At 40.0% G+C, this 24,388-nt stretch overlaps 1 protein-coding gene across 1 annotated transcript in view; it reads left to right on the plus strand.

The window, feature by feature from the left end:
- Nucleotides 1–24,388, plus strand: part of pals1a (protein associated with LIN7 1, MAGUK p55 family member a) — a 41,598-nt gene that overhangs the window by 2,281 nt on the left and 14,929 nt on the right. Inside the window, exons 2-7 of the mRNA XM_033987706.2 lie at nucleotides 15,769–16,039; nucleotides 17,930–18,101; nucleotides 19,674–19,774; nucleotides 21,831–21,938; nucleotides 22,059–22,136; nucleotides 23,052–23,192. Of these exons, the coding sequence (XP_033843597.1) occupies nucleotides 15,878–16,039; nucleotides 17,930–18,101; nucleotides 19,674–19,774; nucleotides 21,831–21,938; nucleotides 22,059–22,136; nucleotides 23,052–23,192 (762 nt within the window). The 5' untranslated portion in view covers nucleotides 15,769–15,877. The remainder of the gene's footprint in view (nucleotides 1–15,768; nucleotides 16,040–17,929; nucleotides 18,102–19,673; nucleotides 19,775–21,830; nucleotides 21,939–22,058; nucleotides 22,137–23,051; nucleotides 23,193–24,388) is intronic.

The following is a 24,388-nucleotide window of genomic DNA, read 5'->3' on the forward strand; positions in this document are numbered from 1 at the left end:
CGTTCCAAATAGTCACTTAGTCCACTTCTTATACAGTGTATGGTTAGTGCTGTACTTTATGCTTTCCTGACTATAATTTACAGGTAAACCCTATAATCTACCGGTCTAAGCTCAGATGGTGGAAGTGTTTGTACTTGTACCTGAATGATGGCAGTTTGATTCCCTCTGACAGCATTGCAGTTTTCCATTGTCATTGGGCAAGACATCTATCTCCCTTGTGTCTGAATGATTGTGTTGGTGTGACTGAAAAGCAAAACTGGCGGTGGCTTAACTTTTTCAGACTTTGGAGGAAGACTTTTTTTTTTTTTGTTCGGAAAGGCACTCATTAGAATGGCTGTATTGTTTATGTTGAGGAAAATTTTATATAGAATAACTAATAATTTTTGTTAAGTTTAATGAGACAAAATATAGAAAATCGTGATCCATCCAGCTCTAATTACTTCACATTACTTTAAAGTGTTGTGCTCTTGGTTCTCCAGCCAAAGTAGTCATTGTGTCTGAGCAGCAGCCGACGATGACACGTGCCGTAAACAGGAAGCTCTTTCACCAGTCTGACCTTTTACATTTGGGCAGGAGCAGGTATGAGGTCATGTCTCTATGGCAACAGGGTCATCGGCGACTTCTGCCACCTGATGAATGCACTCAGATGGGGGACAGAAGGAGAGACTCTGGGTGGAAGAGAGTAAAGAAAAGGGTGAGAGGGAAAGAGAAATAAAGGGGGAGGAGTAAGGGAGAGAGTAGAGGAGAGTAAGGGGGGGCATGGAGAGAGGTTAAGAAAGGGATGGAGACAGGTGGGGGTTGCAGGAGAAGAAAGTGAGGCACCTAGAGACAGAGAGAGAGGCAAAAAGGAAAAGTGAGTGGGAAGAGAGAGAGACAGAGACCCAGACAGCGAGAGAGACCCAGACAGCGAGAGAGACCCAGACAGCGAGAGAGACCCAGACAGCGAGAGAGACCCAGACAGCGAGAGAGACCCAGACAGCGAGAGAGACCCAGACAGCGAGAGAGACCCAGACAGCGAGAGAGACCCAGACAGCGAGAGAGACCCAGACAGCGAGAGAGACCCAGACAGCGAGAGAGACCCAGACAGCGAGAGAGACCCAGACAGCGAGAGAGACCCAGACAGCGAGAGAGACCCAGACAGCGAGAGAGACCCAGACAGCGAGAGAGACCCAGACAGCGAGAGAGACCCAGACAGCGAGAGAGACCCAGACAGCGAGAGAGACCCAGACAGCGAGAGAGACCCAGACAGCGAGAGAGACCCAGACAGCGAGAGAGACCCAGACAGCGAGAGAGACCCAGACAGCGAGAGAGACCCAGACAGCGAGAGAGACCCAGACAGCGAGAGAGACCCAGACAGCGAGAGAGACCCAGACAGCGAGAGAGACCCAGACAGCGAGAGAGACCCAGACAGCGAGAGAGACCCAGACAGCGAGAGAGACCCAGACAGCGAGAGAGACCCAGACAGCGAGAGAGACCCAGACAGCGAGAGAGACCCAGACAGCGAGAGAGACCCAGACAGCGAGAGAGACACAGACAGCGAGAGAGACACAGACAGCGAGAGAGACACAGACAGCGAGAGAGACACAGACACAGGGGCGTTTTCGCCAGAGACCAGACAAATACAGACTTTCACTGTTCTGTCTTTCTCTCAGTCTGTGGGTCAGAGGCTTGATTCAGTTTAATTTTTAAGTGAGTGGACCGACAGAGAGAGAGTGCAGCTGATATGGAGTCACTGAATGATGATGTGGCACAGTTCAAGTACAGTACAGTTTAGAAGTTAAAGCAAACCGACAGAGGTTTGCAAGATTATTCACAATTTAAAAGCACGATATTAGCAAATTGTTTCTGATTTGATTTTAATAAGACTCCCATATTGGTGTTATAGCCATAGACTCTATATATAAATGGACATGGCTAACCAGCTAGGCGCCGCATTCCAAAGAGAAAGTGACCATGGGTGCGCTTCAGGCGCCATCGACTTAACACTTTACATTAGAAAACTGTGTCCCCTCTATCTGTAACTGCTGCTGTCAGACTCGTCATTTTGGTCCTGAAATGTTCATATTAATCTGCTCTACATGATCTTGGTGTTTTTATTTCACTATTGTCTGTAACTGAAGATATGAACATTAATAAGAGACAAATCAGCTGCCTTCTTTCCTCAGAAATCGCTCCCAATGGTGTTTGCAACAGGTTTGGTTGACAGCGTTACTTAGCTACAACGTTACTCTGCTAAAGCAGCGGTGCGGGTGGAAAGGGGCGACGCCTTCGAGCCAGATTGGCTCTTTGGTGCTTTGCTTTGATACTTGCGGACGGGATTCCAAAAGTGGAATTCGGCTCCAAATCATCTAGCCTCAACGCTGTGAGTGACGTCATGCTCCTTATACAGTCAGTCTATGGGCATGGGGACCAGAGTGATATCCCTCTGTGTAAAAATACAGATAAATATCAGTCTGAACTCAGGCAAATACTATACACAAATGTAAACAAATTAGCTTTAGCCAGTTTAGCACTTCAGCTTGGTAACTTTACTTTTGTGGGTCACACCTCACTGGTAATACATTTTCTTGTTTTTTTGAAAAGATGCAGAATTGATGCAGAATTATAAATCAGAAAGAATTTTGATTTTCTTTTGTTGCATATGTTCTGTCGCTCTACCACTGAGCCACATGCTGTGCTCTAATCCCATTCTTTTGAAAGGAAATCCCCTCTGTGTCTGTTTTCTTTTATTTTAGACTTTGAAATCCCCATTCGTCAGAAGTAGCTGTCCACCAACACCTGTGTGCAGTAACTCAACCTGATTTACCGTTTGATATTCCCCGCCTGCTTTTCTAACAAACCAAAATTTCAAGTTAAGCTTTAGAGGTGCTTGCCTTAAAATATCATAAAAACTTGAAAAAAAAAAAAAATTGCAACGATCCATAGTTACCTAATTACCTACTTATTAACAATGATGAGACTTTTGCACAACTTTCAGAAAGTGGAGTTCTGCTGTCATGGTAATGCTAACAAACTAGCACACTAACGACAGCTACCATGCATGTGTGTATATGTGTGTGGGGGTGTGTGTGTGTGTGTGTGCGTGTGTATATTATATGTGTATACACACACATATGTATATGTATGTATATATTACATTAGAGATTTGTCCTGTAACATGCAGCAAAGCATGGCTCATTGTACAAATTGTTTTCCATATGCATTAATTAAATTAATAATTAATTTATAAAATTTCAGTTAAATAAACACAGCAGAAAAACTTTGAACAAGGTTTACCCTTACCTATTTTAATAATTTGGTCACGTTCGGTGAGCTGGATTAATAAGGCCAAAGGGCCGTATGTGACCCCCGGGCCGTAGTTTGCCAATGTCTGCCATATACCATATACAGGGGTGGGATTTAATAAGTTTTCTTCCTCCCACTCCTTTTTGAGCTTATATAAGGATGAATTTGTGAAATGTACTTTAAGTGTACCCGATACATGTGCTCGAAATAAATTAAAAAAAAAAAATTCCTGGTTCACAGACAATGAGAATGCTGTATAATTTGATTCAGACGTGACACAACATCTCACTTTGACCCTAAGAATTGTATGGGGACAAAATAAATATCACTTTATTGACGTGACCAAAATATGGAACATCCCTTTAAAAAAAATGCCTTTAAGAATGATGAAATTTTCTCTCTATATGTGTATCTTGTGCCTCATTAGTACCTCCCGGGTACTAATCTCCTGTATACAGAATTCACAGTTTATTTCGGTCCATGTGGTACAGACCGGTACAGATTGGTACAGGGCCCGAGTGTGTGGACATGATAAGAGCCGCTGCTGTCTGCTCATTCAGCCCTCAGAAGAGACGAGCACTTAAAGAAATCATTAGAAGGTTGTTTTATTGTTTTGTCTGTTATCCCGTTGCTGTGTGTCTCTGGAACATCTCAGTATAGAGTGACAGAGAAAGATGAGGGGATGTGACGTCAGCAAAGCATTCTGGGATCTGTCACAACAGGGCGCAGTGGTATAATTATAAAACATTGATTTTTTTGGGGGGATTTTTTTTTTAAAGATGAAACAATTTTTTTATTTGTTCGAGTTGTCATAGGGGTGGGTCTAGAGCAGAGACTAAAAACTCTGTAATAAGTGTTGAAATATGAGTCACTGTAAAAGTCCCCATTAATTGGCTTTAGGTATATTGCCATGTTGTAAATGTTGTCTTTTATACTAAACATTTTTGGCCAAATCAGTCTGCTATAGAAGTTATGCATTTTGATTGTAAATGGTTGCGTTTTTATACAGCTGGAATTGCACAGCCAACCAAAGATGTTTATGTCGAGAGCGAGATTCGAACCATCAACCTGGCAATTTCAACTAATAATTATGCTAAGGACGAGTCACCTGGCAATAAAAAAAATCAACTGTGTTTTGGTTGCTGTGACAATGTGCTGTTTTGGTACATCATTCAGTTGTAACCCTCCCTCTGTATTGGTGAGCCCCTGTCATCCTCTGAGTGAGTGACAGGTGATGTTAAAGTGTACAAGAATCATGTCAAAAAAGAAAACCATGATGTGCTTTTTCTTGGTTGATTTAAAGTTTAAATGACGAAAAACAAAATGACATTCTTCTCTGAGGTGATAATCTGCTAACACGGAGCTAGCATGGATCGCATCAACTCAAATGACGTTAGCTTCTTCCGGCTGTACAAATGAAACTGTCAATTGACAAGAAGCAGAACCATCAGAGGAGAGATACCTGTGCGTCTGGATAAGATCATTATGTCAAATATGAGTGCAAACTACAGCCCCCCAAAAAATAGGATCTAGCGTTTATGATAGTGACATATTTGCTATTATGTTGGGGTAGTTGGCAAATCCAAAATAATAATAATACATTTTATTTGAAAGCGCCTTTCAGGACACTCAAGGACACTGTACAAGACAAAGTTAAAAACACATATTTACAGATAAAACAGAGATACAAAACTGGAAGATGGTGAGAGTGACTAATTATGTGGTGTAGGATTGTATGAACAGGTGGGTTTTGAGTCTGGATTTGAAAAGTGGAAGAGAGTCAATGTTGCCGAGGTCAGGAGGGAGAGAGTTCCAGAGCTGGGGAGCAGAGCAGCTGAAGGCTCTGCCCCCCATGGTGATAAGACGGGCAGAGGGGACAGAGAGCTGGAGAGAGGAAGAGGAGCGGAGGGAGCGAGATTGAATGGAGATGTGGAGGAGGAGGTCAGAGATGTAAGGTGGGTCCAGGTTATGGATAGCTTTGAAAGTGGTGAGGAGGATTTTGAAGTGGATTCTCTGTTTTATGGGAAGCCAGTGTAGTTCTTGGAAATGAATAACACCTTGGTATAATCAGATTTTGATTGCATATTGTGGCCTTGAACTTCCAGCAAAAAAACCCACAAAAATGCTAATTTAACCAACAGAAAGTTAGAAAATCATTTGTTCAATAAAAGACGAGCTGTTTAACTAACCATCAGTTAGAGGGGCGCCACACAAAATTAAACAAAATCATTGCTGTAGATTTTTTTCCCTTTTTATATTATGTAAAGCAGAGGAGTACTGTCCATAAAGGAGTTGTAATAGTATCATGTTTTATTTTGAGACGATGGTTGACTGTGGGTGTTGATGAGCATATTGTTGTCAGTTGCTTTGGATTTAACAAATTGGTTTGAGAATTGTAAAAATAAAGTCTGCCTCTAACCATAGCCCTCATGTACCTTGGCCATCGTCATGGAGACCAACTGATGGATGGAAGCCTAAGTGGGTCATTGTCCTGGTCCTTTCCACATGATTAGTGTGTTTTAATGAGCACTCAGTGCAGAAAGTGTGTCATAGGCCTTTACTGTTTATACATGATGAAGCAACAAGTACCATTTCCCATGATTCTGTGGAGACTTTTTGCTCCTAAAGGAAAATGATTAGTTTTACTCGCCCTCATCAAGGGTAGCAGCTATAAGGGCTAATTTGGAGCAGAGTTGCATGTTAGGAATTCCAACCGTGAGTATCATAGCAACCAAAGAGTCAATCCGGAGTGACGCTGTTGAAGGTAACACCCCTTCATGCTGGCACCGCTGGTTTAGTAGGGAACGGGCACTTAACCCTAACGCTGTTAATCAAACCTGTTGCAAACACTAGCGGGAGCGACTTCAGGGAAAAAGGCAGCTAATATATCTCTTATCAATGTTCATATCTTAAGTTACAGACAGAACCAAACCTTCTTGCTGTGAGGCATGAGTGTTGCCACTCAGCCACTGTGCTGCCTACACACAAGAACAAACAGGAAAATCAAACAACAGGAAAAATCAGACAAAGCAAGAAAAATCGGCCATAATCGGAATAATGGATTGTGTTGTCCTCAAATAGATTGTCAGAACAGGACATTGCCAAAGATACAGTGTAAGTGAGTTAGCCTTCTCGTTGTGGTAATGACTTATGGGTTCATTTCAAACATAACCTGGTTACCTGGAGACACTTAACATAATCAGATGACATTGGCTATAAATACAAGAAGCCCTTCTACACACCACAAAGACACAGAAATAGGCCTGTCATCATAATAACTATATCGACTTATCATTCAAAAGATGAAGCTGGAACTATATATTTTGGGGGTCAGTATTTATCATGAGGAATTTTTCTTTGTAAAACTTGTGAGATTTGGGGTATTTTTATTGTAGTGCAATAAGATTTAAACTGGAGATTATGGGTAATTACTGGTTCATTCCTCTGTTTATTTGTTGTAGCTCATGTCTTTTAATGAAACTATTTAAAATGGTTCACTGGGATTATCTTGCATTATTTCATTCTTAATCAATGGCGTAAAGTAGTTTCAATATTATTGTTTAATGCCAATATTTCTCTGTAGCAGTATATTGTGTTTCAAAATGTGTTATCGTGACAGGTCTTCACAAAAATAACTTTTCTTTGATCCAACCAACCATCTAAGAATTCCACATTAATCCAATTTAAAAAAATCACTCTAAAACTTTTGTCCAGTTAGAGAATTGAAGATGTTTGACTGCTTATCAAAGCTGTTTCTTCACTTTTGAATGCAATTTTTCCTTTATTATGGAGCATATCTGATGATATTACATAAAGTTGCATAAAACATTAGACTAGATCTCAAGTTGTAAATGAGTGTTGCTCTGCTAATTGCAAAAATAAGTAGAAGACTGTAAAACTGGATTCATGTGAAGAAGTTATGTTATTTATATATTTTTTTAATGCCATGTCAACTGGATGTGCTCTTAATAAGGAATAAGGAATAACTTGAACGCCCTTTGAGACAACTGTTGTTGTGATTTTGGGCATTACAAAAATAAAATGAATTGAATTAATAAGGCCCAGGTACCTGTGTGTACCTTCTTCCAATGTTGGGAGGATTGATCCTGAATATACTGCCTCAGCCCTGCCTCAGCCCTGCCTCAGCCCTGCCTCAGCCCTGCCTCAGCCATGCCTCAGCCATGCCTTAGAACATCACGACATATTTGTAAAGATTTTGAATGTGTTGAGTTAGTGCAGTGCTTCTCAATTATTTTCTATCATGCCCCCCCTATAAAGAAGAAAAAAAAATTTAAGTGACATTTACAAAGCGGGATGATTGTTGGCAATATTTGGCACGTTTACGCTGAAAAAACTCCAGCGTCTTATCAGCGTGACTGAAGTGTAATGAGGTGGCGCCTCAACTTATTTGGCTTCATACTGTCCACTGCCAACATTTTCAGACACAGCAGACACCGGTCTGTCCTTGTGTCCCACCGGACTCACGGTGAAGCCAAGTGCTAAATACGCTTCATCAGACTTCCTCGTCTTATTTTTCGGGTGACTTTACCTCCGTCTATATCCGCCTTTCTTTTCATCCCTGTTTAAAATGTTAAAATCGTTTTTTTCCATAGTGTCTCTTTAGTAAAAGTGTTTCTTGTTCACTGCCCTGTGTCATCTCCTGCTCTTTGCTGTGCGCGCGCTGCGTACGCGCTGCGTGCATCGCGTACAGTACTACAGTGTCATACGTGGAGTCATACGCGCCCCCCACGGCATCTCACTGGGGGGGCGCCCACTATTTGAGAACCACTGAGTTAGTGTGAGTGAAATTTGAAAAGTGGTTTCACATTCTGGAAGTGCATCTTATCTTGGTTAAAATGGAAACGTGTGGAGGTTGTGGAAATGCACTCTCCAAATGGGTGCGGTTACTGAACAATTATAAAAAAATACAATACAATATTAATATTCCTGTCAAGGATTGCAATTGATATTGTTTGATAAACTTTGACATATTTCAAATGTGCTTTGTAAACTCAAAGAGCACTAAAGGGGCTGTGCACATTTGTTCCATGTCAAAAACGAATTGATTCGTATTTTAAAAACGGCTCTTAGGGTCAAAATGATACTGCTGTGTACCATCTGTCTAGTTATAAGCGCTTCTATTGTTGTGCATGCCAGTGCGTTTTTAGCATGCTAGTTGTTGTCAGCAGTGGTGTAGTGTCTAATTATAAGCATTTTTATCATTGTGTGGGCCAGTGTGTGTCATTGGCATGCTAGTTGTAGCAGTGGTATACTGTCTGTCTAATTATAAAGTGTTTCTATTGTTGTGCATGCCAGTGCGTTGTTACCATGCTAGTTGTTGTCAGCAGTGGTGTACCGTATCCACTTATAAAGAATTTCTGTCATTGTGCAGGCCAGTGTGTTGTTAGCATGCTAGTTGTTGTCAGCAGTGGTGTACTGTCTATCCAATTATAAAGCATTTCTATTGTTGTACAGGCCAATGTGTTGTTAGCATGCTAGTTGTTGTCAGCAGTGGTGTATTGTCTCCTAATTATAAGTGTTTTTATTGTTTTATGTCAGTTATTAGCAGCGGCGTGACAGCAAAACTCCACTTGGGTCTCTGAAAATTGTGAAACATGCTTACAAACTTATTGCTGTGAATAATTAAGGGGATGTTTTAGGAACGCGTGTAAACAATTTAAAATGAACTATTTCTGTTTTTTATGTTTTTAAATTGTAAAAATCTGATAGAGCGCCTTTAACGTTTCAGAGAACATGGAAAATGAACTACTAAGATGATACAAGTCATATTCATGTCTGAACATGTGTGGTGTTCTGGGGCTCACAAGTTTGAAACCATTTAAATAGTGATTTTTAATCTTGCAGCTGTAGTTGTTTCTCTGGCTTTCCTTGTTACGTTTGCCTGCTCGTCATGTTTATCCTCTCCTCTTTGGTTACTCCCTGTGTGTTCTTTACTTAGTGCAGTGGCCTGGATAATTATGGTATCAGACTAATACTCTGATTTGTTGTTGCTTGGAGTTTTTGAATAAGACTCATCATGGCAGTGTTGTTCATGGCCATGAGTGTGTGCTTCTCAGAGTGATGCTAGCTCTCACTGTTATAGACCATAGACCATAGACCACAAACTCTTGACTGGCTCTAATGCTCTGTGTTTATGGCTCCATTTATTATACAACTATAGCAATGTTCATCTTAAATAAATAATGTCAATGACTAGACCGGGACTAGACTGGGATATAGATTTTTTTTTTTTTTTTTCGATGGTCAGACCTGGACCAAACCTGGAACAAACTTGGACCATATCTGCATTGAACCTGGACCAAGCTGTCCAGGGTGGTGGTGATGATGATGATGATGATTTATACCAATGATACAAAAACCCAAGAGCCAATTTAAACCACAAAACTATTTTAAATCTATAATCTTGTGAAAAATCATGAACTGCAATAAACAGCAGAATGAAACACTTTACTCGTTAGTTTGAGTCTGTAATGAGTCACAGAAATTATTAATTCAATCTTTTGTGGCTTAAATCTTATCATATAGCCAAAAAATAATGTCCTAAAAATAACCTAATCGTAGCATCTCCACAATTTGAGTTCCAGTGTAGAGTCTGGTATGTTTCATGCTAACTCTATGGTAATGTGATCAGATTTGAAAATAACAATATAAATGTTTTTCCCATATCACCTATGCTCAGTCCCAGTGTATTACGTGGTACAGTGTCTGGTAGGAGACCCATGCTAACTCTATGGTAGTCCAGTGAGTCTGTTGAGCTTGAGTTATGTGAAGTTAAAGTCGTCTGCAGTGGTTTCCGGAGGATTGTTTTTCTTATTATGTTACAGTCCCCTGGAGGACACATGTCTCTGGAGGTATGTGACCCTGGTCCTTCTGAAAAGTATTAAATGTACTGTATTCTAATAAAGCTGTTATTAAAAATACCATTCTCCACTGGGCTAATATTTGTTGAATTAAACTCTTATGTCAAAACAAATAGATTTCCTCATTATCATTGATATCCTGTGTTTTATAAGTTAAAATAATATATATATATAAAAAGCTTAGTGTACTTTGGATGCCCTGATTATTCCCGGTAAATGCTTGAATTGGATGTGTGTCGCCCTCTGCTGGCAACAATGGGGAAAGAAATATGGCAAAAGGGCTAAATAGCAGTAACTAGGCAATTAGCAACATGATGCTAACAAATACACTTTTGAATGGTAAAAACAAGCATAGGCTCATCATGGAGATTTTCTGAATAATTTTCATAATATTGCTGACATTACTGAGCAGTGGTCAAGATTATCACCGTATTAGAATAAAACTGTGGATTTGGAGTTATCCTTTATCACATCACTGTAGATTGATTGTGCAATTTGAGTGGAATGCTTCACAGTATTTATTTCCATGGAGACAATCAGGCGATGCCACCAAGTTGAGTGACAGGTGAGATCTATGAAGAGGCAAGCCCGCTTACAGGAGAATGTATGTTCTTTAAAGGGGACTTTTTATATGTTGAGTTATTTCGACATTATCAAAATTGTCATTTATTTGCAACTTTGTATCGTCCTGAATTCAAAACATGTGAATGAAAATCCAGTGCTTGCTAGTTGCTACAGTGAAATGCCACAATAAAGAGATGCCTTTCAAGTTCTGCAATTTTGAACAGGAAGTAAACAGACCTGTTTCTATTAATAAGCTGTTAAAGATTATGTGGTTTACAATGAACAAAATGCAAAATTATAATATTCATGTTCTATCTTAATTCTAAATACCAGAAAAAATGTCTTCTTTAAGGGACTTTTGAGGAATAAAACACAAATGAAATAAAAGTAATACTGATACTGTGCAGAGGAGTTACATCTCCATGGAGATAAGCAGGTGAAGGACCCCCACTAGAAAAGTTACATAGTGCACCTTTTAAGCTGTTGTAGTAAAGATTGGCTATAAAATGCACAGAAGTCCCCCTAGTGTTTGAAGGTAAAATGGTTAAACGCAGAGATAATGGAGGTGAGTGTTGTCATTCATTCCCCAGTTCAGGAATTTGGTTCCCAGGATCTGGCATTCCTCTGTCGAACTGGAATCCCTGCTCCGGCCGTGTCTGTGTGTGCCTGTGTGTGCCTGTGTGTGCCTGTGTGCGCCTGTGTGCGCCTGTGTGCGCCTGTGTGCGCCTGTGTGCGCCTGTGTGCGCCTGTGTGCGCCTGTGTGCGCCTGTGTGCGCCTGTGTGCTCCTGTGTGCGCCTGTGTGCGCCTGTGTGCTCCTGTGTGCTCCTGTTATCTCTGTCACACACAAGCATCAGGCTGTTGTTTTTGTGTCACATACAGACAAGTCTTCACCTAATCACCTGTATTTTGACTTTTTCCCTTCACCTGTTGCCTTCAAAGACTGACATACAAATTTTGTCAAAACTTTGTATCAATACTTTACTCCTACCTCATTTCTAAGTGTTACAGAGTTGATTACATTTGTGTGTGACTGTCTATTGGAATGCACCTTAGTCAGTTTGAGCATTGTACAGGGCTCTATAAGTCCAAAACCATAGACATATGTATACATAAATGGACATGGCTAACATGCTAGCCACTGCGTTCCAATAGGAAGGGAGCATAGATATGTTTGCATCGACATAGGCTTCGGTTCAATTTACCTCATCATTTTGGTCTTAAAATATTCGTATTAACCCGCTCTACATGAGGCAGGTATTAATATGTTGCTATTGTGTCCATAAATGAAAATATGAACATTAATAACAGACAAATCATTCACCTTCTTTCCCTGATGTCGCTCTTTCTAGCATTGGCAGCAGGTTTGATCAATGAGTATCATGATTCGCGCCGTCCGTTCCTAGTTTTCTTCCTGTCCTGCTCTTTCCCTCCCTCACCTGCCGGATCTGGGCTGGGCTCCTGGCTCCTCCTGCGTGCACCTGCAGCCCATCAGCGCAATCACCACCACCTGCTGTGTTTAAGAGGAGCCAGGACTAGACACTCGGTGCGTGATCGTCGTCGTTCCTTCGTTCTGTCATTCCTGTCGTTGTCTGCGGGATCCTATGTGTGTCTTCGCCTCCTGTCCTGTCTTGGTCTCCGGCTTGTTTCCCGTCACCTGCCCTGGCTCCCACTTGCTGGATTACTCCTGCTCGGTCCTTCCTGTTCCCGCGCCTTGTCCTGTCATGCTCCGGCCCTGGATGTCTCCTGCTCGCTCTGGACTACGCCCGTCTGGCCTGCCTCCCGCTCCCTGTCCCCGTTTGTGATTTACGAACTATTGACTATTAACTCTGCACTATTGTAAATAAACACCGTAAATCTGCCCCGAGTCTGCACTCTTTGGTCCGCTACACCCACCGTTACGACAGTGAGCTTCATTTGACTGGAGCCGAATGCTGTAGTTGACGTCACACTCATTTTGGACCATAGACGGTATAAAGAAGTGGACGAAGTAAAAATAAATAATTGACTGGTTCCTATCCAGCATTCCTCCTGTAGTAATTTGGAGTATCACTACTTGAAAAACACCTGTTTTTGGTATTCCTTTATGATCTAGAACTACATAAGAAGAAGAGTGTTCATAAATTACATTATATATTATTTCTTTGAAGAAAATTTCAGTTGAAAATAACGATAACATTTGAAAAACTATTAAGCTAATAAAACTAATAAAAAATGATTCCTCATCAACCTCTGTTAAATTTTTAGTTTTTGCTTGTGTGCGCGTGTGTGTGCGGGGGCGCAGCCATGACGTGACTCGGATATGAGATCCGAGTCACATCATGGCTGCGCAGAGGAGAGAGGTACAAAGGCTCTGTGCTGTGTAATCAGACAGTTGACCTGAAAACACCCAAATAACTCTGTTTTTCCCCATTGTTCACAACATCCCATTGTGTTGGTCTAAACAGAAGTAACCAAAACAAACCAGGCATAACATTACTATGGTAAACAAAGCACTACTGTAGAGTGGTAATGCACATACCACAACACCATATGTAAGTGCAGTATCTCTGACAAGGATTTCCAGTTTATGTTTTAAAATTGGGTTTCCACTTAGAATTGTCACAATAATTACTACCGGTATATTGACCATTCAATATGTGGAAGCTGGAACATTATTTTTCTTTGCACTACTGTCAAATTTTTTGTTATTTTTTGACTATGATAAGATTTAAAATGTAAAAATTTGAGTTAATAACTTCTCTGGACTCATTACACATGCAAACTAACACCTAAAGTGTTTCACTCTGCTGTTTATTGCAGGTCATGTTTTTTAACAATATTATAGGTTTTTGTATCAGTGGCATAAATTAGTTTCAATATTATTGTTTATCTTCTATATTTACTTCAGCGATATATCGAACTTCAGAATGTGTTAACGTGACAGGCATGTCACATGGATGTTTGCAGTTTATTACTTCAGTAATTGGGGCCTAATGGTGATCTTTTCAAATTTCTATTTCTATGGGATTGCAGCTTAAACTTGTAGCCCTACTAACAGGCCTGTCACGTTGGCTATATTGTTGAAGTAAATATAAAAGATAAACAATTATATTGAAACAAATTTATGCCACTGACACAAAAACCACAAAAAACGTTCTAAATCTACAATATTGTGAAAAGTCATGACCTGCAAAAAATAAAGACAGAATGAAACACTTTAGTCACTAATTTGCATCTGTAATGAGTCATAAAAGGTATTTATTCAACCTTCTACAGCTGAAATCTTATCATATGGCTATAAAATAATATAAATAAAATAAATAATAATAAATAAATAATATAAAATAATTCCCAAGTAGTTCAAAGAAAATGTACACATGATAAATACTGACCCTCAAAAAAGCCTACTTACCAAAAGTTGTTACTTGAGGTGCAGATTACTTTGATTTTATTTAAATGTGTACTGTGTAATTTTTCATGTGGGCGGTCTGCCAAATGCTTTCTCCATAGAGATGCTATTGCTTTGCCAGTAATGTTCCACAGTATGGCTTTAAACTTGTCTATTGTGTGTGTGCATTATTGTTATTATTTATTATTCAGTTACAGGTATGCTGTATTGCTTAAAAACTCTATTTGCAAGCGTGCTTTCTTATTTGGAGCGGGGTCGCCTTTCCTCAGAGATGACCGGTATTTTAGCCTGGTAGTGTCATCCGTCTTCATGAACCTCAATGCATTAAAGCCATACCGTGGAACCTTCTAGGGAAGGCGTTTGCAACCACTCTCTGTAGAGCCACAAGCAGCCCTTAAAAGCCTGGGGTATACTTTATTTCTTAACTTTGTATTTAACAGTGATTGTAGCATTCCAAAGAATATTAATTTAATTTTTTTTAATTTATATATATATATTTTTTTTTACTGTTTGTCTGAGCAAATCCCATGCATAAAATCGGAAAGAATAATAATTTTAACTAAATTTTACACAAAATGGACCATGTAGGAAATTACATATACCTTGCTCAAAAACCCAGAGCCCCTAAAAACACTTTGAATGTGTCCACAGAGCCCACATAAATACAAAATGTTACATATACTTTATAATGTGTATGTAACATTATAAAGTATATGTATATGTTACATATACTTTATGCAGCTGCCCGCATTATTACACACATACCCTCCCATCACCACATCACACCTGTCCTGCAACAGCTCCACTGGCTCCCCATCACGCACCGCATACACTACAAAATCATACTCCTCACATACAAAGCTCTCCACAACCTGGCCCCTCCATACCTGTCTGACCTCATTCACAACTCCACACCTGCCCGCTCCCTCCGCTCCTCCTCTTCCCTGCACCTCACTGTCCCTCCTGCCCGTCTTGTCACTATGGGGAGCAGAGCCTTCAGCTGCTCTGCTCCCCAGCTCTGGAACTCCCTCCCCCATGACCTCCGCAACACACACTCACTCTCACACTTCAAATCTAAACTCAAAACTCATCTGTTTAGAAAGGCCTTCTCACCCTGAGCACTCTGACCATAACTGCTCTGTCTTTTAATCTATATTTGCTTTAATCTATATTTGTTTTTAAATGTATTTTTAATCATTTTACATTGTTTCAATTTGTATTGTGTACGTATGTATGCACGGCGACCTTGAGAGCCTTGAAAGGCGCCTAACAAATAAAATGTATTATTATTATTATAATGTTACATATACATTATAAAGTATATGTAACATATACTAAATGTTACATATACTTTATTAACACATTATAAAGTATATGTAACATTTAGTATATGTTACATATACTTTATAATGTGTTAATAGCTGTAAACAGTTGACTTACCGACACTTCTTTTAAATTAATCTGTTAATTACTTTGTCTCATTACTTGTAAAAAACACTCTTTCTGACTTTCATTTTTTTTTTTTTGGAAAAAGGTTTGCAGACCTCTCTTCTATGCACAGCATTGCACATTCAAATTAAATTATATTCAAACTATTTCTTAAGCTAAATAGCGTTGTAACTTTCTAACACTGGTGTCTCTGTCCACAGGTGAGGTTACGATGGCTTCGCGGGTGACCGAACTTCCCAGCTCCTAAACACGCCCATCCACTGACCTCTACGCAGTTGCTCATCCTCGTGCGGAGACGGAGAGAGAGGCATGACCACCTCCCACCTGAACGGCCATGTGTCGGGGGAGGGAGGGGACGACGAGCTGAGGGGAGGGCACAGGGAGATGGCTGTGGACTGCCCAGGCGAGTTAGGCAGCCGCACTCTGCCCCTAAGACGGTCTGCCCAACTGGAGAGGATACGCCAGCACCAGGTAAAAACAAATAATCATAGAAATTTACAATATATTGGGAAAAAAACGTTTATTCTTGGGTTTCGTGCAATAGAAACAATAGAATAGTGTTGAGTTGTCAGTTACTGCTCAGCAATTTCCCTGTTAGTGTAATGTCTGTATATCAAAATCTGTTATCTGTTATGTGACAGAGCTATGTAATAGTAAACCATTGAGATTTTTGTAGATTTTTTTTTACTATTCATGGGATGCAGCTTCCTGTTTATGGGCAACATTTTGCGTACTTATCCAGTTAGTAGAAGCAGCATTTGGTGCTCATGCTGTTGACCACTAGCCTGACATATCTAGTGACACTAAAAGTCCTCTTTTACATCTCATTGGTAATGGTCATGAAATAAACATTTTAGATACTTTAACATCACCATTAATTTGTATGTGATCTAACTTAGGTAGCATCAACCAGCTCAGTGATTGAGTTGTAGCAACAGGTAGAGATAGAGAATTTAATGTCGGTGTTTTTCCACATTTAAAATAAATCAAATTATGAATTGCTATGGCAACTGTGCTAATTTTTCACCACTATGAGTTCCATAGTGAAAAAAAATGTTTCATGGGACATTTTACATAATCGTGAGCTGTTCATCCATAATGTTCTCCGCTAGATCGTAGTTGTGTTCACTGATAACAGAGTACAATTATATAAAAGTTGTTTAAATGTGGAACTTATTCATGATATTAAAATTATAATGATTCCTATCCATAAAATGTTTAAACTGTCAGCAACTTTAAAGGTCCTATATAATACAAAACTAACTCTTAGTCTGTCTACATCTCCAAAGCTCAAAATGCTCTGTTCCACTTTGTGATGTCATGAGGTGGTAGTTTTCATGTTAAGAGCTACCTTTTTACCTTTAGTTCAGTAGAGACTGGCAGTTGCAGAACTGAGATGATCCAGATGATTCTAGTGAACATGTATGGAGTTTAAAAAGACAGAAGAGCACTTCTTGTACCACCACATGACATCATAATGTCATCATAGTGTTTTGTGCTTGAGAGAAGAACTCAGCCAAAATATGCAGGGTTTGTGTGTTAAACATGTATGAATGAAACTAAACGCAACTCCAGGTCTGTTTGTGATGAGGAAACATTAGAGCAGTGGTTCTTAACCTTGTTGGAGGTACTGAACCCCACCAGTTTCATATGCACACTGAACCCTTCTTTATTGAAAAATAAAATATAATTTTTTTCAAATTAAAGACATATGTATGTTTTACTGATGCACAAAATGAACTGTGCATTAACATCACTGTGTTCAAAGAATAAAACCGGTACAATGCATGAACTCACAACAAATTACATACATACCTTTTTACAAAGACTTGGCCTTTTTTAATACTACCACACTGAAATAATTTTTTACTTTATGTATTCCAATAATTAACTTATTGTATTTATGCTATTTATTATTTTTAACATTTTAACACACACCCATCACCTAATTTCCATCAGGCTAGAATAATAATGAATATTTACTGCAAATCAGTGTGACTTCTGCTGTTGCCTTTGAGAGACGAGTTCAGAACATGGCTTCACCTTGGCCACTCTCGTGTCATTTCCATGAGAGTGGCCAAGGTGGTGAGAGAGAGGAGTGGGAGTAGATAGAGAGGGCGATAGGGAAAGAGGATGGTAGCAAAGTCTGTTCCTTTTCTTCGTTTTTATGTCGTTTTATGTTTTTATGCCGTTCAAGCGCCTCATTTAAGTCAGGCGGGTACTTCGAAAGGCACATCAAAGCAGTTGTCAAATTGGGACACGGCCAGCATCTGGAGACGCTCACAGTCCGCGAATCATATGAGCTTGGCTCTGATTAGGGCTACAATCATGTTATGAAAAATGTGCTATTTTTTGATGCAGGAGGACCTTCGGAGGCGGAGGGAGGAGGAGGGTCGGCAGCTGGACTTGAACGCATCGCTCAGACTCAGAAAACTGTCCCAGAATCCTCAGATCGGTATCGACAACCCCACGTTCCTCCAGGACTCCCTCTTACCTCAGCCCCTGCCCCAAAGCCAGGCCCATGCACTCCTGGGTAAGACCTGCCAGCAACTGTCCTCAAGTAACAAGAATAGAATCAAGGGATTGTGATGCAAGGAGTTTAGGTTGGCCCACTAACCAGGGAGTAGCTGGTTCAAAGTTTGTCCTATTTGTTTCCAAGGAAAGGCACTTCATCCTTCTTTGTTTATAAAGTTCTTTGCTGGCGAAAGTGACTGTGTGGATTGGTTGGTTTTAGTGTTTTTTCATAGTAACTTGACAGAATAAATATTAATAGTCTTCTCTTCAAAAGTTGTTCTACTGACATCATTAAGTATAAAATTGTTCATCTGGGACACTCAGTGTAGGTATTTCTTTGCTATAAAGCTCTTTTTTAAAATGGGTAAGAGATGAGATTTTTGGATGTAAACGCAGTGAAGAATTTTGAGTTGAGGGAGGGAAAGGGAGGGGGATGAGAGATAGGTAGAGAGGGAGATATGGAGGGAGAGAGATGGAGGAAGAGAAGTAGAGAGAGAGGAGAAGGAAAGGGAGGGAGAGAAAAAGAGAGAGGGAGGCACAGACGAACATAGTGGAGGAAAGAGGGGAGCAGAGAGGTAGGTAGGGAAGGAAAGAGAGGAGAGGTAGACAGAGTTATGAAGGAGGGAAAGGGAAAGAGTGAGAGAGACGAATTTGGCATCTGGGAGGGCATTCCTGAGGGAGGGAGAGGCGGACATAAGGACCACTTCAGGAGACTTCATTAAAACTGAAGAAGGCAATGACTCAAAACAACAAACACAGACACTCCTGTTATAGGTAATGAGAAACAACTTTAATGACTTAATACACGACAAGTGGAGATGAAGGGTTAATGTGTGAGTTTATTTTGCATATATGCACAAAATAGACTTTATTAGCACCATTATTACAATATGTAGAGATGCAGGTAACTTTCTTCTTGGGGTTAGAAAAATAACAAAACTCCAAAATACTCAACTAACTTACTGATACAGCGCCCGAAGCAAGGTGCCCGAAGCAAGGTGCCCGAAGCAAGGTGCCCGAAGCAAGGTGCCCGAAGCAAGGTGCCCGAAGCAAGGGGCCCGAAGCAAGGGGCCCGAAGCAAGGGGCCCGAAGCAAGGGGCCCGAAGCAAGGGGCCAAGAGTTTTAGTCCAGTCATGTCTTTTCTTTGAATCTAGACTGTTTCAAAACACATTCAATTGAAGTCTTCTTGAAGTCTTCTTGAAGTCTTCTTGACGTCTTCTTGACGTCTTCTTGACGTCTTCTTGAAGTCTTCTTGAAGTCTTCTTGAAGTCTTCTTGAAGTCTTCTTGAAGTCTTCTTGAAGTCTTCTTGAAGTCTTCTTGAAGTCTTCTTGAAGTCTTCTTGACGTCTTCTTGACGTCTTCTTGACGTCTTCTTGACGTCTTCTTGACGTCTTCTTGATGTCTTCTTGTTGACTTCAAGAAGACTTCAAGAAGACTTCAAGAAGACTTCAATAGTTGTAGTAGTTACAGTTAACAATAAACATATATTATTTTTGCAAAATTCTATGATGCCAAATAGGCCACAGGTCTGTTATTAGAGGAGTGATGTGACTGTGTGATGCTATAGCTAAAGTACATTGTGTTTGTGCAGAGTTGGAGGAGCTGTTGTTTTCACTGAAGCAGATCCGAGGCTGTTTATCTGATCAGCAGAGTCAAAATGACATTGAGCTGGTCCTCGCACTGTTGAACAAGGTAATACAAACTTAAGGACACAAAGTTTAAGCTCCACCATGTAACTTTTTAGTCAAAAAATAGGCTCAGACATGTTTTTTTGTTGTTATTGTTTTTCAGTGCAATAAAAAAATCCTACATGAAAATATGTCTCCTAACCCTGAGCAGGCTTGCATCTCCACAAACCTGACTATTCCTGCTTGTTTCCATGGAAATGTTATTCCCTTGGCTATAATATTGCACAGTATGGCAGAAAACTAATATGTCTTAGTGGAGACTGCTCTGAAGTATGGTTTCAACTTTCTATTTCCATGGAATCATCAAGGTAGCCAGAAAGATACACGGTGTTGCTTTAACTTAACTTAGACAGGTATATTATTCATGTATAGGTTTAAGTTCATAAAAGACACCAGCAGTGGGCACAGCATGGGGGACTGCATCTGCTGGTGAAGCAGTTTGCAACAAGCTAAAAAGTTGATAATATAACAGTTATTACAATGAATAAAATATAATCACATGGTAGACTATGATCTGAATGCAACTGTTTGTGTTTTAGCTCAGAAATGACATCTTCATAGAAAAATTGGACTAAAAGTTATCTGACTTTTTTCCTTGAAGTAAGTCAACAGTTTTAGCTCACAATGCTGATTCAGCTGTTTGTGTATTTAATTTGGCTCATGTTAGGGTTTGCATTGGCAGAAAACATGCTCAGTATTAGGAAAAAAAACGATAACTAGGTGAAACCCAGGAGGCTCCTGCCAAAATGTACAGGTCTATCCAGTCATTAGGAACGAGTAGTACATACATGGGGGTGTACAAGTTAAGAAATATTTCACTGAATGTTATTTACTAAATGTTTTAGACTTTTTTTTTAAGCATTGTACCTGTGGATTCAATCAAAAAGAAGTCACCAATAGTTTGTATATGTTTTGTTTTGGCCTACATTCATTTAATCACTCTTTTAATTATTTTTTATTATTTCTATATACCTGTAAGCAGTGGTGAATGAAGTACTCTATTTTGTTACTTAAGTGGATTCTATCATGTTATACTTTTACTTGAGCAGCTTTTTACCTCTGGATCTGTACTTAAACTTAAGTAAAAAATATTTAAATACATGTTTAAATGGGTACTTAAATATTTTTCCTTAAGAGTAAAGAGTAAAAGTATTTCATGCAAGTGCTGTTAAAATGTTAGTAGTGATATTGATTAAAACATGATACATATTTTGGTCACAGTAACAATACAAATCAATGGCTTATTTTTTCTAATGAGTTTTATGTATTTATTTTTATTTTTGTTTGAGTTTTCTAGTTCCAGCTTCAACTTTGAGCAATCAGGATGTTACCACGAACATGGTCAAAATAACCCCTCAAATCATATGAAAAGTACTTTTTACTTTCAGGCTAGTTCATAAATTTAGTGGAGTTGAAAGTACAGATACTCGTCTCAAATGTACTGAAGTAAAAGTAAAAAGTATCAACTGTAAAATGTACTTTGTATAGATATCTAAAAATCTACTTAAGTACAGTACTTTACTGCTCGTACTTCGTTTACTTGCACCACTGCTTGTAAAACTATACTATACTCCCCATGTTGTAATGAGCTCTTTTTGGTCTTTTTGGACCCTGTTCAAGTTGAAGCACTGCCCTTCTTGTTGATTGAAACTAATGCTCCAGATTTGTACTGAATTTTATCATTGTGTTTAAAGCTCCACTATGTAACTCTCGGCACAAAGTAGTAAATAACCAAAAACTTATTCTCAGTTGATAGTGTTTGTCCACTGATCCGAAGGTTGGCGGTTCGAATCCCGCTCTCAACATAAACATCATTGGTAGAGCAGTCAGATCCACTGTTTGATGGTGCAATTTCAGCTCCCACAGATGAACAATGTCATTGTATCCTTGAGCAAGACACTTAACCCACCCCAGTGTTTGCGTACACATGTATGAATGTGTGTGTAAATGGGTGAGTGGTTCCTTGATGTAAAGTGCTTTGAGTGTCTTGAAGGAAGAAAAGCTCTATATAAAACACGTGACCATTTACCATTTGTCTTTTGTTAATTTTCTTGTTCCAGTCTGATTTCCAGTCTGCTCTGAAAATCCACAATGCGGTGGCGAGCAGCATGCACAAACCCTCCCCTCCATACCCACACACGCACCAGGCGCTTCCTCTGGCCATGGAGGTGAGACACTCCCCTTGTGCAAAAAATATGTTGGCCAACATCTGTCTACAAACTTGAATAAAAAAATTGAATGGTAAAATGCCCATAAATTGCTCATAATTCTCCTGCTGTTGTTTTTAGGTCAGAAATCTCATTCAGACGAATTCGAACAAAGAAGGACTTGAACTCAGCATACTTTTGTCAGATGCTCACCTCCAGGTAAAGATGGTGTATAGCAAAAGTATGATTTTAAGACTGTTGGTGCAGCTTATACAGAGCTAGTAATGCCAGATCGATTCAAGATTCAAGTATTGTCATTGTCATAGAAAACATCAAAATTATGTTTAGAGCATCAAAAACTGCAGAGTTAACTCAGGATACAATGCAGAGACAGTGGCTAAGTTCACATGCACACCAAATGAAATGCAGACAGCTGATTTTGTTGTTTACATGTCTTTTTAATAGTCTCACAACTCAAAAACACACCTGCCACACCTAAACCCAAAAATGGGTCACGGGGTCAATTAAGAACACAGTTTCAGAAGGAGTGTCTGTGAAATATAGTTTTCACTTAAAATGTATAAATGTGTGTAACTTCTTAGGTCACACAGGCAAATTTAAAAACAAATAAAAATGCAGAGGCTTGAATGAAATATCGCTATGTAGCTCTGTGCATATCTGTGGTCAAACTGTTTTCACGTCAAATGCATGGCTCTGTTTGGCTCTATTAGCATAGCCCTCATGTTACCTAATGACTTTTCATTCTCACTGTTGTTGGAACAAGCTGTGTTTTGGTGAAGTGTGTTTTCCAAATGTTGACTTATTTTAAAGGTGAACTATGTCATTTTCCTGGTAGAGGGTCCGTCACCTGGTTGTGTCTGTGGAGATATTATTGCTATTCTCAGAATGTGGTATAATTATCTTGTAAGTTTATTGCTATGCTGTGTAGCATTCTAGGCAAAGCAATAACCTCTCCATTGAGACAAGCAGGTGACAGACTCTTCACCAGAAAAGTTACATATTGCACCTTAAGTTTGAAAATGTGAAATACTAATACCAAGGTGACTGAAGGCATGTTTAAAAACACAAGATGGCGTTATATATGTCAGCTTTATGACTCTACCCTTTTTGCAGTCTTTACTCCTGGCCCATGACACCATAGCAGAGACAGAGATGCAGCCTGAAGCGGTGCCCACACAGGGAGAGACTCTGACCCAGTGGGGTGGAGAGACCGTGAAGCTTGTCCGGATTGAGAAAGCACGAGACATTCCCCTGGTGAGCAAACCAAACGCACCCCAATAATGTTATAATATTCAATCGAACTCATTTTTGCTGTTCTACACGACTGATTTGTGGACATGACTAGGACTAGAGCAGGACTAGAGCAGGACTAGAGCAGGACTAGAGCAGGACTAGAGCAGGACTAGAGCAGGACTAGAGCAGGACTAGAGCAGGACTAGAGCAGGACTAGAGCAGGACTAGAGCAGGACTAGAGCAGAGCAGGACCAGAGCAGAGCAGGACCAGAGCAGAGCAGGACCAGAGCAGAGCAGGACCAGAGCAGAGCAGGACCAGAGCAGAGCAGGACCAGAGCAGAGCAGGACCAGAGCAGAGCAGGACCAGAGCAGGACCAGAGCAGGACCAGAGCAGGACCAGAGCAGGACCAGAGCAGGACCAGAGCAGGACCAGAGCAGGACCAGAGCAGGACTGAAAAATAAACACACTTGTCTTACTTACCTACCGTAAATTTCGGACTATAAGCCGCGACTTTTTTTCCACGCTTTGAACCCTGCGGCCTATACAGCAGTGAGGCTTATTTATAGAATTTTACTGGATAACGGCCCCCGGGGGGCGCTCTCTAGCTGTAAACGTAAAAGTGAGACAGACGTGGGGAAAGATTCTGCTCTGAAGAATTCACTAGTTTTGACTTTGAACGATCATTTTGCGCATCATGAAATGGATATGATGCAGTTTTTAAGATAAAGAAGGAAATAGAGCAGGGGTCGGCAACCTGTAACACGCAAAGAGCCATTTGGACCCACTTTCCACGTAAAATAAAACACTGGGAGCCGCAAATACTTTTTGACATCTAAAATGAAGATAACACTGTGTATAATAATAATAATAATAATAATGTAACGGAATAATGTAGGTTTTATTTTCACGGACAAGCCTTCTACACGTGACAGATAAATATGGCAAAAATAACTTAAGTGCATAAAAAAATACAACTCACCAAACCGCTGCATCAGTGTGAGCTCTGCGCTGATTATGTGATTATGTCTACTCTGCTGCGCAGTTTCTTTCAAAAAAACAAACAAACTCTAAAGGCGTATCGTTTAATCCCAGGTGCGTATTCTCCATGTGCCAAAGCAGTTTTGAAGGTTTCATTGCCTCATTTGCTTTTCCCGCATTTTACACAGAGCGGACTGTGTGTGAGAGTCACCTGTAGTGACAAACTCAGATTTTAAGT

This window comes from Periophthalmus magnuspinnatus, chromosome 22 (assembly GCF_009829125.3).
Source record: "Periophthalmus magnuspinnatus isolate fPerMag1 chromosome 22, fPerMag1.2.pri, whole genome shotgun sequence".
NCBI lineage: Eukaryota > Metazoa > Chordata > Actinopteri > Gobiiformes > Gobiidae > Periophthalmus > Periophthalmus magnuspinnatus.